General features: G+C 36.1%; 1 protein-coding gene across 4 annotated transcripts in view; it reads left to right on the top strand.

The window, feature by feature from the left end:
* AP1S2 (adaptor related protein complex 1 subunit sigma 2) overlaps window positions 1-18,203 on the top strand; it is a 30,943-nt gene extending 12,740 nt beyond the window's left edge. The window contains exons 5-7 of one of the 4 annotated variants that reach the window (XR_010652908.2): window positions 4,753-4,847; window positions 12,515-15,337; window positions 16,187-18,203. Coding sequence is in view for 1 of the 4 variants with exons in the window: in XM_065857374.2 (XP_065713446.1) it covers window positions 16,187-16,234 (48 nt within the window). In the remaining 3 variants the exon portion in view is untranslated. The remainder of the gene's footprint in view (window positions 1-4,752; window positions 4,848-12,514; window positions 15,338-16,186) is intronic. The other 3 variants (XR_010652906.2, XR_010652909.2, XM_065857374.2) reach the window with 3 other exon arrangements.
* Window positions 18,204-18,226: the final 23 nt, after the last annotated feature.

Raw genomic sequence — 18,226 nt, forward strand, 5'->3', positions numbered from 1 at the left:
CAGGACGTACTTCTGTTTCTGAGCACCTACTTCAGTTGTCATTTTCTTGATACTGTGCAGCCGACTTACTAACTACTACAGTTCCTGTGCTTGAAACATACTAACTTTTAAAGCCATTTTCACCTTCATTTTCTTGTTAGCTCTTCAATAATGTGCTCAGTTCCAATATTTATTTCCTACCCACCCCCATTTATTACCATCTGATAATTTATCAATGGTCAGTTGTTAAGACTGGCTGTGTTATCCATATGAATGGTGGTAAAAACTAATTATTCCATGCTTCCATTCTTTGTTGTAAACCTATTGCTAGAAATACTTCCGTTCATAAGAATGCTGTCATGTCTTGTTTGATAATTTTATATCTTGTTTGGCTATAGAAATTTTTCATATTTAACTAATGATTACAAAGGCATACACATCTGAAAAGGACACTGTTTTACTTGTGTCGACAACTCAATTATACTGAGAGAAGAAAACTAGCAGATGCAGTATGTTGTTGCATGAGTTGTATACATGTGGTATGTGGAATCCTGTGCATGATTTCATAATACTTATTTTTTTGATGCATAAAACTAGCAATAAAATAAGTTCTGTGGAAAAGATAGGGGCTTTTTTTTTTCCACCTAGAAGTTTAATTGCTGTATTTTAATTGATAGTCCAAGTACTTTGGTGTGGTTGAAAGATCATGATCCTTCACCATGCTAAAATACCAAAATCAAGGAGTAAATAAATCTAATAGCTAGAGCAGGCAGTTATGTATAAATTTAAAAGCAAAACTACAGACTACCTCATCTTCATTGGAAGTAGAAAAATATTCCTAAATTTTTACTAGGAGTGGAAATTCTTTTTGTCATTCATCCTTTGTAGGTTTTATGAAAGTATTTCAGAAATTATCCCCGTTTTGTCCACCACTATTCTTTTGTAGGCTATGTATTCTTTTAGTAGTTGATTGCAGAATGTCTAAAATATTTTTTAAAAATGTATATTTTTGAAAGCGGTATCTCAATAAAATGGCCATTGGATCTATTGACAAATCAGAGTTGTTTATTTCTGTCTCCATTTTATTATAGTAATGATCAAAACTCTAAAAGCTATGTGAGTGTTTTTTCTTAGGCTCTTGCAGTCTAGTCTTGGGTAGTATCTACTAGTCCTTCCACATGAAAAATAAGACATGTTATCAGTTAACTGTATTTCCTTCACTGTTTCAAGCCCTCACCTCATCCTATATCCAGAAGGGTGCTTAAGTTGTGAACATCAGCTGACTTGTGCTAGTTGCTTAGCGTTGTTATGTAGATGAAAGCTTTTCATTTTAGAATGAACATCTTTGGAAAAGAATTTGGTGAATTTCCTACATATGCCATGAGAATTTTCTTCTTGGAGATGAAATGTGCTAATTGGGAACTGCAGGTTTGAAGGTGTGCCTAATAGTGGAGAGAAGGTATTAGGCTGTCCTTGAGATATGACAAAATAAAGGAATGTTAGCATTTGCAATGAGAAAAGAAAATCCCTGGTGCTTAAGCCTGGAGTGGGTAGGAGTATAAGACTTTTGTCTGGTTTAGGAAGAAGCATTTGTAAGTACCTGTTTCTTACAAGTCTGCTGAGAAACTTACCATAATTACGGCAATTAATTCAGTCTTCACTTAATGTTAGCTCTTAAATATAGAGTACTGAAATAGACTGGCTTCCTAAGCCAGCGGTGACATTATTTGCCTCAACTATACCTGTATTCCTCTCAATGTGAAATAAGAATGAATAATGAAATCTTTATTATAATGGACATCTGACTGCCTTGATTGCAGTCTGTTCTTCATCCGTAACTTCTGGCTCAGTTTCAGATAGTCAGCTTGCTTGGCCAGTGTAGGACTGCAGTTCTTAAGATGCATAGGTGCTTGATTTTTAGACACAGATAATGATCCGTAATTACATTTTTAGAAAATATGTATGGGGACCTATGAGAATTACCATGAATGATAAAAGGATGTTATTTCATTGTTGAAGGATTAGGAAATAGATACAAATCCCTCCACCTCATAGAAGAAACAGTAAGTTGTGGTACTGTTTTGGTAGCCCACACTTTTGTAAAATAAAAAGTTGAATTGCTTGTTCGTAAAGACTGGCATAATTTATCACAAAACCTATTACTCAAAACCAAGATAAAAGTATATTGGGCCTAAGTGAGGAGATCAGTTGCTCTTGTGTGTGTTTTCCCACATCAGTTGAACAGAAGGTCATTATTTTTGAATGAAGTAGGCTGTGTATAAGTGCTTGACTACAGTGGTGCTCTGTAGCATTGTGTATATAATATGCTTCACTTTGGAAGAATTCATTTGCACCTGTCTTAGGAAAGTTTACTTATTTGTTGTTCAGTTATGATATGGGTTATAAAAACTACATTGATTCTTAAATTCGGAGTTCACAGGTTGGAGACCAAGGAGATACTGAAGTTATGAAGTGTTTGATTATGTGGAAATGTGCAAGTGTCTATTTCCAAACATGTCAGTTAAAGTCCTGAGCCTTGTCATGCTAGCATCTGTTCTTTGTGTATGCTTTGTGTTCTTCTTTAGAAAAATTCAGTTCAGTGTCTTATGTTCTTTGTGAAGTTTCTTTTCTGGATGTGTTATGATGCTTAGGATTTATCATAGTTTTGCAGGCTGTGATTTCTAAATGCTTTAGAGACCGAGTTGTCTTTCCAGAATCATGTTGTCAGATCTCTGTCTTCATCTTTATGAACTGGAAATAATAAAAAGCAGTCTACTTTCCACCTGAGCAGCTTTTGTGCAGACCTTTAAAATACCATTTTAGTAAATCTGTCTCCATAATATTCTCCTTTTTCTCCCCGAGTGTTTTATCTAGTGTGTATGCATGTAAGATGCAAGTAATCTTACTCTATTGGAGAAATCAAAATACTTATTAGAAGTTCTTAAGAATAGACAAGTTGTGAGGAAGGAGTATTTCATGTAAGTATTAAGTATGCATTCAGTCAGTTTTGGAAATTGAAACATTAGTAAGTTTCAGTTATAAGTAAGAAAAATCAGTGTAAGTGAAGTCCTTGCTGTCAGTACCTTCTCTGATGTGACTTCCAATACTAATCAACAACAGCCACCTTGCAAAACTGTCTGTGAAGTTGATCATTCATTGCTATAAGCAATCCTTGTAGAACTGTTGAGAGTATATTAACAGTACACTGAACTCCTCATAGACCATAATTCTATAAAGAATATATTTATTATCTGTACACTGAACTGATAGATGTTTCTCCAGAGATACTCTTCTGTTGCCATCTGTAGAAGTACTGCATCAGGGCAATACTGTGAAAGCTATGGCAAACGCAGCAGTGCTGAAGTTGTCAGGCACTTAGTTTCATGCTTTTGGTCAATAAACACAGTAAATTCAATGAACAACTGCAGAGGACTGCTTGACAGTAAGGAGTATCTTCAGAATTAGGTGCTCTTCCTGAATGAGCACATTAATCTGTATTTTAATGGAACATGTTCCATGAATCTGGCAGAATGCTGAAAAGAGCAATGTTGATGTCTGAACCTTGAGATAGTGTGGAGAAAATTCCATTTTTACTGTGGTGTCTGAAAATTGTCTGAGATGTGTCATGTTGCAGTGCTGCTACCTTTTCCTGAAATCCTCACTACCTGTGAAGATCAGAGCAGTAGGTGTAAAAAATATGAATGCCTTCAGGAGGCATCCCATTGTGTTTGGTTTTTAGATTCTCATTTCTTTGTGGTCTTATCTGTGTGTTGTACAGATGTCAGGTCCATTGCTGTAATCGGTTTGGGGGCTTTTATTTATTATTTTTAAGGGAGAAACTATGTTTTTTGTTGCCAAGCTGTCTAGCAACAGAAGAAGTTGTGGTGATGGATATCAAGATGCATGAAAAGTGTGTATATATATTTTAAATTTTCATCTAAAAATTTGATTTTAAAAAGGCAAAAAGTCTGAGAAGACGTAATCGTCACAATTCTTTAAGAAATCTAAGTATGTTTGATTAACAGATGTATTAAAGCCTTACTACCTGAAAATGACTGGCTTATCACATACAGCTCAGCGAGTAACAATGACTTAATAGTAAATATTAGTACATAGCTCTTGACTTAATGTATAAAATACTCCAGGGATGGTAGGTAGATAAGTGGAATGAAACAATTATTTTCCTTTGTGAAACAAATCATGCTTTAATATCAGTGTTATTAATAAGACTGTGTAATAAGTAATAAGACTGTCACCAAATTTTATATATATATGTAAATTGGGTAGCATCCTATTATATTACACATACAATCTATTGTAATAATGAATAAATGATCTTAAGTTCTCTTAAAAAAAACACCCTTTGAATTAATATTTGTTCAAGCACAGGTGAAGCTTTCTGAGCAATTCTCTAGCACTTACTCTTTTAAGGTACTAATATCCTTTATCTTGTTAAGACATGAAAAATAAGCTTATAAGGTTCTTTTAATCCATCTGCTTGGAGTTTTTGAACAGAGTTTTTTTACTGATGCATTTCTGTTGTTTACTTTCTTAACACTGGACTTTTGGTAGGACCTAATAAAATTGCGTTAACCTAAGTAATAATAGCTGAAACACATTACTTTTGTATATGGTTTTGAATATTTCGTAACTTTTGTTTTAAATGTAAATAAGGTGTAAATGTTGGGCTGAGTGTTGGGGGTGTTTTGTGTTTTTTCTTCAATTAAGTAGTTGGTATTACATTTTCACTGCTGCTTGATTTTGTGTTTGTAGAGCCAGAACGAAGACTGGGGAGGTTTGTCTGAGGATATCTTATGATTAAGAGCAATCTAAGGCATTAGCCCTTTTGACCCCCATCTAAATGATTGGTAAATACCAAGTTAACCATTTTGGTGGCATGGATTAAATGGGTGCTATGGAAAGACTGCTGCACGTCTAATTAAGTCCTTGCAAGGGTAAACAGAAAATGGGTGATGGGCTTAACTTTCTGCAACACTTGCATGATGGTCTTTGAAGAGTGCTTTGAGTGATCCCTGTTATTTTCCTTTTTTTTGTACTAACTGCATCAACTTGAAGTGACTGACTTCTACTGGCTTTCTTTGGTGCTGATAATTAAGTGGGATAATGCAAGTTAGAGAAATGGATACCAAAACTAATAACTACACAGATGTTTGGCTTTGTTTACTTACAATAAACCTCTGTAATTGTGTATTTACTGGAAAATGAGCTGTTTACATCTGCTGTGCAAAGAAAATGGGCCCTAAAAAGACTGGGTGCTGCTGCAATTGACTGTATATCAAGTGCCGGATGCTGCATGATAGAACAAAGCTTATTTGCATATATAGTGCATTGCAACATATTTTTGTCCAAAGCATAAGTGGAATACGTTGTGGCAGTCCTACTAATAAAGGTAAGATTTTATTTTACGTAAGGCAAGTTTAAAACACACATCAAAATGATTTGCTGGAGGAAACTTAATTAGTTTGCTGCTTATTTGATATCTGTATAAACAAGTAGTTCAGTAAACAAATTGGCTTTTGTAATGTGGAACTGCAGTAATACATCTAACTTCATATGTAGTTTTGTAAGTATCAAGATTTGGTCTCCAGACAAAAGAAAATTATTATAATAGGCAAAAATATTTTTTTAACTTGTTCAAAACTCAAGCTCACTGTTGGTGTATGGGTAGTTCTATGATTTAGAAGTTACCTAGCATACGATACAGGTGTTGATCTTTGGGGAGTGGGGAGTAGCTAATAACTTGCTTATGCATTAGACCTGTAGAGTTAGGTCAACCAACCGGTCTTTTGTTCAAAACAGAATATGCCCAAACTCAAAGAACAAATTCTAAAACTGCAAGAAAAATCTGAATGCTCAAGCTTGATTTTTTTCCATTTTTTTCCCGATATTTATTGCTTTTTCTCTCTATGATAATAAGTTCATGTACGAAGGAGTGTGATTCTTGTGGTGCAGTTAGTATTAATACTGTGACTGTAAAAGTTTCCTTGTGATTAACGCTTTAAAAAGTATTTATATTGTATGGGGACCTATGGTAAGCATAGAGCTTTTACTTAGGGAGTCTTAATGTTTTTTTTTTTTTTTTTTTTAATTGTCTTAGGTGGCTAAGAAAGATCAGTTCTGGAACATGTGATCTCAGGCTTAGAGAATTCTGTGTGACTCCAGTTTACTTGTCTACAGTATGTCCCTGATTAATTTTATGTATAAGCACAGTTTTAGTTAAGAAATGTGCTTTGTCCCCATTAATTTAAACAGTGGGATTATCAGATTCGCTGAGATGCTTCTTCCTGCCTGGTATTGTTCCCTGGAAAGAGTGAAGGAATTGTTGCTATGTATAAAGCTTAACTTACATAGCTGTCATGACTCCATAGAATATGGAGAAATGGAGATGGCATCTGCTAGAGTGAGTGGAGAGGGACAGATAGATGGTTGCACCTAATAAGAGATAGGGATAGTTTGCCTGCCAGAAAGAACTGCAGCTTGTATGTAGTAATGAAGATCATCTGAGGTTAAGAAGGTTGTCTTTGGGCAAGGGGAGGAGTTTGACTCATATAGGTTTTGTGCTTGGATTAGCCCAATATTTAGTTAATAGGTTGAACAGCTTCAAGTTACTTAATCTGTGTTACTCTGTCAAGCATAAACAAGCAGTAAATGAGTAGAGTTTGGTTTTTTTTTTGAGGGCTGTTTCAGAGAAATTTGCTTGCACATTAGGGTGTTGAGTTCTACGTGTGTTGTATGGCAAGTGTAATAAGCCACATATTTAGAAGTAGTCTATTCCTGTTGCCACCTTTGTGGTGGCACTTGTGTTGATCCACTTGCCCTGTAATTGTGGGTCCTAGCTTGTTAGCTGAAACCTAAGAATGTGTAGGGGACCATGAGGTAAGGGCCAGGAGGAGGAAAACAGTAGCATTGAAAAGGAAAGTAAAAAGCAGTTGCTTTTGATAGCAGGCAGGACTTTTGCTAAAACTAATAGTGAAACTTAAGTTACTCTTTTTTTTTAACAATTCTCAGTGTATGTAAGTGTTCTAATAGGCCAGTGTTTCCCACGTCTCTTGTTTTAACTCATGCCTGCTGTGAGCCCCCAAGTCGGCTAGCACGGTTAGGTAAGTTATAATTTACCTGTCTTTATACTTCACTCCTGCTGTTGTCTAGAGTCAAAGTGTGGTAAAGAGCTTCAGCAGCGCTATTGACTTATGCAGTTTTTAGTTGTCCTTCCCCTCGCTGGCCATTCTAGGATGATTTCAGATTCATTAAAGCTAATCCCATTTAAATTGCTCATTTATAAAATGAGCAGCTTTTCTGTGTTTACAACTTGGCCCTGCAAGCATTTGTCCGAACAACTTATAAGGTGGCAAAGTGCTGCAGAAACAGGAAGGAAGGGGAATGTTTAAATGCCATTGCCATGGAAGCTGAATGATATTGGATGTGACATGGCTTGTTACAGCAGTATGTTCTGGTCATCCCTTCAAAGATACAGCCTTGCAGTTAAAAAAAAAAAAGTTCCTTAAGCAAAGGGGAATAAGTAATGCAAACCTGTAGCTGCAGTGCGGTGCTGGAAGAAAATGGAAGAAAACATTAATGAATCCTTATGTGCATAGTTTGACAAACTGCCAAATGTACAGAGACTGTGGGATTATCTGGTAGAGAGCTTAGTGATTTTGTAGTAATTTTGGCTCTAGCTTCTCAATACAAAGTATTCAGCAGCAATATTTGCTTAAAGCATTTGTGTTTCCATGGTGGGGAAGTGGACCCTCCAGTGGATGCTTAAAAACATCCTTACCCTTAAAGATTAGCCTGTTGATTCTTCCTAGTTTACTGTGTAGCAAATGATTGGCAGGTATAAAGCATTGCCTCCAAGAGTGATTATCACCTCTGATCCAGCAGATCAGAATAGCAACCAGGAAGCACCCACTGTTATCCAGCTACAGTACATGAAGTTTCCACTGATGTTTTTTACTTCTGCTTTTGGGATGGTGGCAGGCAGACCACTGCTGATCTTATGTCATACTCTTCTGCTCTGGTCTGTTGAGGCAATGTTTTAGAACTGAAGTGTGTGCATATGCTAGGATGTATTGCTGACTGATGAGTACTGATACTGTTTCAGACTCTAGTTGAGTATTATGTTGACTAATTTGCACTAATCCTGAAGATTATTTTTTTTGTCCTGTCAGTATAGGAAGTTGCAGACAAGATCTTGGCTTGAACTCCGCATTGATATAGGATCATTTTGTTTTTGAACAACATCATAGTTAATATTTGTCTTTGAACATATTCAAGACCTCATGGATGTTTCTAGGTTCTCTGAGAAAACACTTTGATCTCCTTTGAAAGTAGAATTTTTCCAATAACCATGTAGTGTGAGTTTCCAAATGTTAGCTAACCGAAGATTGGGAAACAGATGCTCTACTATTTTGAAATCCCTGAAAGTGCAAGTGAACAGCAGCAATTACCTAAAGTAGCCTTTCATTAAAAATATTTCCTAATAAAGATTCAGAAGTAGAGTGTAAAAGTAATTGCTTCTGAAGCATTGCTTAAAGAAGTGCTTGTTAAATAGTAATCTTTTACTACTGTAAGAACGTCATGTTTCTAAACAGAAACCCTCATCCTTCCTATCTCTTTTTCCCATAGTGTGTTTCTGTAGAATTGTTCCCAAACTGCAGTGTACTTCATGGTCCTGCATCTTGTCAGTTGTTCTAGCTTGGGGTTTTAGATGCTGAAGGGAAAAAAAAAAGCCACACCTTTATTAAAAGGTAGTGGTTGTAATTTTTGCCTGTAGTATAACATGGCTTACCTCTGCAGGCTTTGTGCTGGTTTTGATTGGAAAGCAGTTAAAAACCTAAGCAACCTTTCCCTGAAAAAGAACATGTGCCAAGTATTCATGAAGTCTATGTCATTGTGTGATGTTGTCAGTAAAATGGCAGAACTGCAAAACACTGAACTTGAGTCAGTTTGGTATAGGCATAAATAATTTATTGTTTCTTTCTTGCCTGAGGAACATGCTTTTTTCTTGTCCACTGCAGACATAAAATATCTTAAATTGCAGCAAGAAAATAATTTCAAAGTAGGTGTTAGGCAAATTTTCTAGTAGTGATGATAATGAAGCATTTAAGTAGATTGCCTGGGGGGCATTAAAAAGTTTCCATCACTGGATGCCTCTACCAGATTAAATACCCCTCAGGAATATTACAGGTTTGCTGATTGGGGGACTGGATTAGATGAAGTCCCTTCTAATTTTAGTTTGTTTATGATTTTTAATTAGTTTGGGTCATGAAAAAGTTGGCTGAGAAAAATGTCAGTTGGGTTGGGCTAGCTAAATAGTTCTCTAGCTAAACAGTACTGACTCAAACTCTGCCATTTTTCTAATTTTAAAATCTCTAATAACTCAGGCTGAAAATTTCAGAGAGTATTATTAGCTTTTTAAAATGAGTTGTAAACACAAATGTCAGTTTGAAAAAAGATGGATTCTAGTAACTTAAAAGCATTACGGAATCCCAATGTGCAGCTTCTGTTGTAGAGCTATTACTGCTTTGGCAAAACTAGGATCTAAGACGTGTTAAGAGTCAGATAAACAACTTACATCCGAATTTATTAAATAAGTGGGTGTTTTTCAGAGGTGGTATTTCATTTTTAGCTTGCCATTATGTTGTGCTGCAAGGATACCATTGCTTCTTCCTTAGCTGCTAGATCAACTCATTTATAAACTCATTAGATCCAGATAGGTGGCTATTTAAGGATATGCTTCACAGGCTCAGCTGTCATTGTCTGCTATCTGCTGAGTCCCACAAAAGGAAGGCGAGGGAGTTTAGATCCTGATTGTAGAAGTTGTCATCTATCCTTTACCCCAAATTATCTTTTCTGGTATTCAGACTGGCAGCCTAACTGCTCTGGAGACAACATGGCAGGGAGCACAGAAAAAAAAAAAAAAATCATAGCTGCAGCTTGTGAGACACTGTAGTTCTGTGATGGCAAATAATTAGTCAAAACTTTTATTTTCTTTTCTGTTGTTTGTCAGACTGCCCACAATGCCAGATTCTGAGTGCATGGTGCTCTTGGACATCTTCAGTGGGGTACAGAGATCTCACTGAAACTGGAGTGTTTTCCATCTTACAATATTGCTGTGTCAGGACTTCAGATCTTGGTTTCTGTTGTCTTCCATTTAATCTTTAAATCGGCCTCTAAAATCCCAGTTTATGGCTAGTCTAGTTGCAGCTGCTGTTTACATATCTGTAAGCTAAAAAACTGCCCGGAGCAAAATAACCACTTTGTTTATGTTGTTATCTGACAATCTTTCTTGCTTTATCAGTAGTTAATAAGTTTAAGTCAAGTTGAGACACTAAGCCCCATAACAGTAATTTGAGTCAATCACCTAATTTTGTGTACCAGGATTTTCACAAAGACAAGTAATTCCTCAAGTTGTAAATCACTGAAAATATGAACAGGATAGGGAATACCTCAGGAGTACAGGGGAGAGTAGAGATTTGGAAAGTATGGAAAGGTAACAAGTGGATAAACATGAAATGAACGTTCCATGTCCTTATTTGTTTTTACCAGTTGTGTAAAAGGGACCATGGTCAGCACTTCCAGGTCAAAAAAATGTGTGCAGCCTGGGATAATCTTTGAACACAGCAACAGTGAATGGTAATCAGTTTCGTAAGAGTGCTAGAAAATGAGCTATTCTCATCCTAATTTCTACCCAGAGAGCTATTGTAAAATTAAGGAGAAATCTGTTAGATCTGACAAGCACTTTGATGAAGACATCAACTTTGGCTCCAGGTTTCCAATGGTGAAATGCTGAGGATGTGAGTTGTTTTTTCCCAGGGAGAAGGAGAATCACAGTCACGTGTGCATGTATGTTCCAGGTGAAAACCAAAAACATTAAATGTAAAAATTAGATATTTGAGACTTACAATATGCCTTTCCGTTGTCTTAATGAATCTATATCAAGCCAGCAGAGTAAGTAAAGCACAAGTTTTCCACAAGTACCTCTCTGGGAATTTTTTGTCTGTGGAGGCTCCAGCAGTTCCAGAGTTACTGTTTTCTTTTGTCAAAGCTCCTACTTATTGGGGCTAGTGCTGTATCCTAACATCACACAATTTCTTTTCCAGTTAGGAATATGCCTCAGCATTTTCTTTTTGTGTAGGCTGACACTAGACTTAAGCAATAAAAGAGGTTTTAAGAGTTAAAATTCACATTTGTAATTATCTGTTCTATACCAGATTCTTTTGAGTTCTACCAGACATCACAGCAGACTTCACACAACTTATATAGCTCAGTGATAGTTGCAAATGTGCTGTTATTTTGAGAACGACTGGATTTGTAGTTTGCTTATTCATAATAATTTTAAATACCATAGAATAATGTTCAGATTACTGACACTGAAAAGCAGTATAAATCCCGTAAAGCTTCTTGGATATTTTTGTTGTGCTTTTCTGTAGTTGGAGATTGGAATTTTAAATATACGAACTCGAACATGTGAATAAACTGAGATGGCACAGAACAAATTTTTAGGTTTAGAAGTCAGGGGAACTTTCTCAGTTATCTTGTAAGACTACTGTAATTTTGGGGTGTGGTATACTTAAATAGATTGAAGATTTTAATTGATACATCGTGAAAGATTGTAACTGATACGCAGAGTTGTGGTTTGTGCTTTTTTTTTTTGTTGGTGTGGTGTTTTGTGTGGTTTTGTGTTGTGGTGGTGTGTGTAGTTTTTTTTCTCTCTCTTTTTCCCTCCCAGAAGATGTGTAGTGGACATATGTGTGGCTGATGCTCCTAAATTGCTATTACTCCATTAAGAATGTCCTCATCTGTCTTCAGGGAACTGAATTAAAAAAAAAAAAAAGTATTTCTTGCTTTCTAACTCATCTTTCAACAAATTGTATGCCAACAGTCATGCTAATAATAATATAAGAGTATTAAGTTGAGTGGCATAACTGAAAATGAAAGAGAACTTGGCCTGCTGTGAGAGGTGTCTTGGATACCTACCATTTTTTAGACAGGCACTCTTTGATAGAAAGAATTTTTGTCTCAATGCCAGGGCTGTGCTACCCTGGCCTGGTGCTGCTTACAACAGTGTTCTAGAAGCCTGTTACCAGTGTGTGTTTATCAGAGCAGATGTGGTTGGTGGTGTCCCAAGTTCACTTAGCCCAGTGCCCTGTTTGACAGCAGCCAATAGTTGATGTCAGCTGAAGAGGCTTGAATGGAGCAAATGGATAGGGTGGTCCGTCTCTCAAACAATATCTCAGCTTCAAACACTGAGAGGAAACTGAGCTTACATAATACAGTAATAGTCATGTGAAGTTGTCCTGTCTGTTGTTGGACCCAGTGTGCAAGTATAGAAGGGGTAAAACAAAACAATGGTTCTCCCTCCCCACAAAGTCTAGAGTAGTCAAAAATACAAAATTGTATTTCTGTATCAATATCCTATTTATGTCAGAGATACAATAGGTAATCTTTTTGTTTTCTTGTATATATGTCCACCTTTCTGTTATGTATAAGAATATGTACATTTCTTTTGTAGCCACGTCATGAATACTTTAATGTCCCTGTGTACTAAATGGCTTCATTCATCATGCATGCAGAATTTCAGAGGAGATAGACCTGTGACTTACTCATGACAGAACATTATCATCAGCTTGGTGAATCCAGTCATCTTGAATCTAATAGAATACCACAGCCATTCTCTGCTGTTGTACTTTCTTCTTACCCCTCTGTTTTACAGTGTTGTCTTCACATGTCTCATTTCAGCAAAACTTGTGCTTGTTGGCATATGGTATAACTTTTTTATTGTGTGTAAGCTTAAGTCTTATGCTTAAGTTCTGTAGAAATTTCTGAGCTAAACATCTATATACTGCAACACCTATACTGTAACACTACTTGACCTGTGTTTATCTTTCAAATAAGTTATAGTTGTATTTAAACATACACTTAAAACCTGTAGATGAAGTTAATATTTACAGAGAAACTAGCGAAGGAGCGGTAGTACATGAAATGTGTATACACACAAGTATTAAAAGATGTTACACACAATTCTACAGAGACCTTGCATCTTAATTAGAGATGTGCATACCAGTATCCTTTTCTGAGACTGGCACCACAGTGTCACTTTCCTTATAAAGTGGAGGAATGCAGAATTGATTAGGGCAAAGAGAATGACTTATGTGAATCTGAAGTTACAGCATTTGTATTTAAATGTTCAAAATGCTCTTGTGAGTAGTTGAAGAATTGCTGCTACTGAAGGAGAGAACAAGTTCATTACTTTACAAAGTATTAGGGGTGGGAAGATTTTTAAGTCCATTAACGTCATACTTGAAATATGTCTCCTTCAATTGGCATTTTCAGTTTTAAGTGCAGACTACTTTGTATATCAGAGAACTGCCAGGAGGATGAATATGAGTGCCATTCATTTAAAAGGTGTGGGCAGAGTGAGAGGGCATGTATTACAGTCTGTTTGCCTAGTAGAATAATTTGTAATCTAAAATCAATGCTGGTTTTGAAAATTATTTAAATGTGATTAGAAAAGATGTGGTTACTGAGATTAACCACAAACAACTAGTTCTGTGTACACTATATATGTGGTAATGCACTACCTTTCAAATGTTAAACTGACATAAAAATGGGAGATTTAGGGGATTAGAGAAAAGATTTGGATTGGATTTGCAGCATTCTGAAATCTTAGAAAACAAGATCATAGGAGTGGTTTTCTATTTCCAAGTTTGCCTTTTTTCTGTAAGACATTAACAATGTGTTCAAATGTCTGGTTAACGCTGCTTTAGCCTGCATTATTTCATGCCTGTTGGCTTAAAATGCTGTGCATTGAGCTGTAATGAGATGCTGTTTTTCTTGTTATCTGTATACAGCTGCTTGCTTCTAAATGACTAGGTAATGAATTAGCTTTCCTGGCATGTTTGAAATAAAGTATTGCATGCACTTTTGTCTCATGTGAATGACTTTTTTTCCTCATCTGTGTTCTGATATATTTCAAATTTGCATATTTGCCTTGGGTGATTCTGAGCTGCAGGTAGTATATGATACTGCAGAATGTTTTCCATAACAATTGGATAAAGTGTTTGACACTTCCTGAAACAAATAATGTGAACAAAACATGATATAATTAATTCTATTTGTTTCTTAAAAGTCAGAGTTGATTAAATTATTCTTTAGCAAAACACATTAGCCTTTAGGTGCTCTGTTTTGATGTACACATAAGAGGGCATGTCTGCCTCAAGGTTACTGCTGTAGTATTAAAAAATTAAAATCTTATGGAGTTTTACTGGGGAGGTATCTGTGGAGAAGTAGCCAATGTCCTTGAGATACATTGCTTTAAATCATAGTTAACCAATGACCTTGATTTACTCGAATAAATCTGATCTTATTTAAGTATATGCCTGCTGAAAATTACCTATGACTTTCAGTTGGCAGTGGAGACAGTAATACTGAACTGCTCTAAAGATAGTAGCAGCAATGCACTGTGTTTCTTCATAGCTATTGAGCAACTTTTTTTCAGGTAATTTTGTAAATATCCTGTTTCACCACTGAGTAACTGTAAGTGTCCGCTGCTGTCTAATCACTTTAAAACTGAAAAGTTGTTTTATGACAAATAATTTTGAGATCCTGAAATGCTTGGGAAGTTAACATTCAGTTAGTATACTCTGAATTCTGTTGATGTAATTAAGAATGTAGGATCTTTTTGAGTAAAATGCTTTAAGTTAGTGGAGAGGAGAGACACATGTCCTCTAATATGAATTCAACATAGTAGTATTGGAATATAATATGACAGATTGTATTAAAAATGCTATGTAGCCTTTTATTCAATCAGTGTCTCTTTTGTGGGGGGGATTTAGTGTTAAAACACACTTAAATCTTTCATTCTGCCATCCTGTCAGGTTTTATCAAGGACACTGCAGTTCAAAGAATATTAAATATTGCACCAGTGGGAAAAAAAACCTGTGTCTTCAATACACAGAGTATCTTGTTTCTGTTTTTAACTTGCCTTTTTTTGTTTTCCAATTTGTTGTTTGCTGCTGTATTTTGGAAGCCATCTCCAAGTGCTCTGAGGTGGCCTGTTCTAAGCACTGACATACTTTCAAATGAAGTCGCCTTTAAAATATCAGTTTGTTTCTTCAATACTAAATCACCTCGTAAACTTGATCATTATGTGTTACATAGTGTTGATAGAGACAATATTCTGCTGATATTTGCAGTATTTAAGGCATTTATGTATTTTACTGACAGAATTTTTTTAATAAATATTTAGCAACCAGTCGAAAAAATTTGCTTGCTGCCTTAACTGTTATCTGCTTTTTTTCCTGCTTCATGACGTGTCTTGTTTTAGGATGCTAAAGTAAGTTTATTCTTATGGTGTGTACTAAAAGTTTGTTTCCTTAAGGACACAGTATCCCTTTTTGTTTACTATGGTATTGTTAATAATTATGGAAAAGGACAGGCTAAAGTTTCTAATTAAATTACTGTTTATTTTCAGATGCTATAAGAATAATTAATATAAAACTGGTGATAACCCTTTGGATTTTGTATTAAAGGGATTGCTCTGAATATTAACAAAGCTTTTTAAGATTAGGATCAACCTAAAACTTCATCTGGTGTGGAATAATATAATTCCTATCCTGGCAATTTCTTCACTTCTGTAGGGGTCAATTTATTGACACCAGGTGTACCAAGGTACTTCAAGCTGGTTTTATGAACTAAGCATGGGACTGGTGTTCAAAAAAAGATATCTAGCGTCTTTATAAGAAGAGCTTAAGGGATACTGTATCTTAGTTGCATCAGTTGCTCCATCCATTTATTCATTCTTCCCTAACAGATTGAGACCCATGAAACAATTTACCACAGAAATTACTGACTCCATTGCAAGATGCTTCCCCAGCCCTCCCCAATTCATATCTCTGTTACTGGGTTGTGATTTGTTCCCTGCTGGTACATCTGAATTGCTTTATTTTTATTGTGCTTAAGGGCAATAAAATCTACCAGCTATTCCTGTGAACCATGACAATCTAATTAACAGCTCTTTGAGAAGGATGGCTAGTACCGTGTTTGCAAACTGCAGTACTCTTGTATGTTCGTGTCTTTCAGCTTTTCTTTTTTAATTAAGCATCTTTCATACTAACTCATGTATGGTATTGTTCGATAGAAGCACAGGGTCTATTTACAACTGTCTCACATTTTCCCTCCATAGGAAGCAGAGACCCCTCGTAGTGTACTTGAAGAAATTGGATTGACATAAATCGTCACTTCAGCTGATGACATCTCAGTGCTTCATACTGTAAATGTTCACTGCCTTCATTGTAATGTTTAGCTAATGGTGTAAGATGCTGTTTGTCAGTATTACTGTTTTGCTAAGCTGCTTCATTCAGGCCTACAAGAAAAATACTCCTTTGAAAAGGGAACAAGAAACTAGAGTTAAAAAATCATAAATGAAAGGGAATTAGATTTCAGTTGACTCAGTGTCTCCCTTCACTGCATTTATAGGAAGATTGCATTTGCCTTCAATAAGTGTACTGTTTTTTATAAGCAGACTTGACTTCAGGAAATAAGTGTATCATCATGACATAGCATATCTAAGTGAAGAGAAACTCCATGGAACACTCCAGATATAAAATGTTATGGTGTAGAAATTGTGTTTATGCAACCAAAGACTTTTGTTCATCTACATTTTAGTCACCACTTCTGATAATTCTGCTTATTTCAGTTGATGCATCAAAATTGGAAGTACCTGTTTACTACTGAATTTGTCATTATACCAAAGAATCCTGTTAGGATCTGCATATCAAACTGGTAAATACTGTTAAGGTGATATTGCTTTTTGCAAGAAAGTTGCAAACTGATCAACTCACTAGAAATGAAGGTGTATTTAAGTGTAGCTACCTTGAGCAAAACTGTGCAAGTTACTATACTACAAAGGGAATGCATGTAGTAAAAAACAAAATATTAAAAAATAAAAATCCAAATAAGGAAACTATTTTTTGTCTGATGTTAGCTTTCTGTGAACATAAACACGAGGAGGTAGGCTTCCTGACTGTATAGAGAGGTGCATATTGAAAATTGGATACTTTTGAAGATGGGGAAAGGAGGAGCTTTAAAAGAAGGGACTTTTTATTATTTTCTGACTCTACAGATTAATTTGTATTTATTGGTGTTTTATAGTTATGCTTTAATGGGTGTGTAGGTACCTTTAAGAAAACCAACTCACACATAGTAACTGTCAGTGTCATTTTAACTGCTTTTCTTGACTTACACCTTGAACATGTGGCACATCCCTTATGAAACTTCTGCGTGATGTACAGTCAAACCAACTAATTTGCAGTGAGAGCTTTTAAATATTAGATTTGTATGCTAGACTCACTGCAAATCATGTAAAGTGGTATCAAGTAATATTTTGACACATGTAGCAGACCTTTGGTAAACTAAACCTGTTTGACTTGAGGAAATCTGATTTGTGTGTGCTTTTGAGTGCTGAGGAGATAAATAGTGCCCCGCTTTTGGAGTAGCTGAGTTCTGGGTGTCTGTGTTGCCCCTGAGAAGGTGGGGCTGTTCTCCCGTCTTTCCCCAGTGACTTTGCTCTAGGAGTCAGAGTTTTGGCTTGTTCACTCAAGTAAGCAGTGCCATGTTTTCAGAACTGGGCTTTGGTGTTGCTGCTGACCTAAGCATTTAGGGAGCTGGCTGGGGCCTTGGTGTGGTGTTGCTCAAACTGAACCCACCAGGACCAGGTTGCCACTTGCCAGCCTCCCAGTTCAGATCCCTGGTATAAATGCTTGTGGCAGCAGAAGGTCCAGCTGGGGCAAGGGTGGGTCTGCAAGTTTTGGGGGCAGCGTTAGGGTGAAACCCCTGAACTCTCAGTGTTAAAATTCAGTTCCTTAGGCCCTTTCTGGGATTTAAATGTATCAGGTTGCTAGAGACTGTTCTTAACCCAGGGCACTCAAAGGCAGCAGTGTCCATATCTAGCACACAATGTGCAGGGATTGATGAGGTTAAAGTGGTAGCAGAATAGCCCTGTGTGTGAGATTGAAGTAGTAAAATGACAATTTAAATAAACCTGAAGCGATTTTATATGTATTAAACATGTTTTTAAAAGTTTACACTGTCACTTGTATGTGCTTGGCTGGATTAAGCTTTGTTGTGATTGTGACAAATAAACTGTTTGACCTCTGTCTGTCACATTGGTTTAGTTGTAATAAATGTTCATTTTTACACCACTGCTGTGTGTTTATATGTAATT

This window comes from Patagioenas fasciata, chromosome 1 (genome assembly GCF_037038585.1).
Source record: "Patagioenas fasciata isolate bPatFas1 chromosome 1, bPatFas1.hap1, whole genome shotgun sequence".
NCBI lineage: Eukaryota > Metazoa > Chordata > Aves > Columbiformes > Columbidae > Patagioenas > Patagioenas fasciata.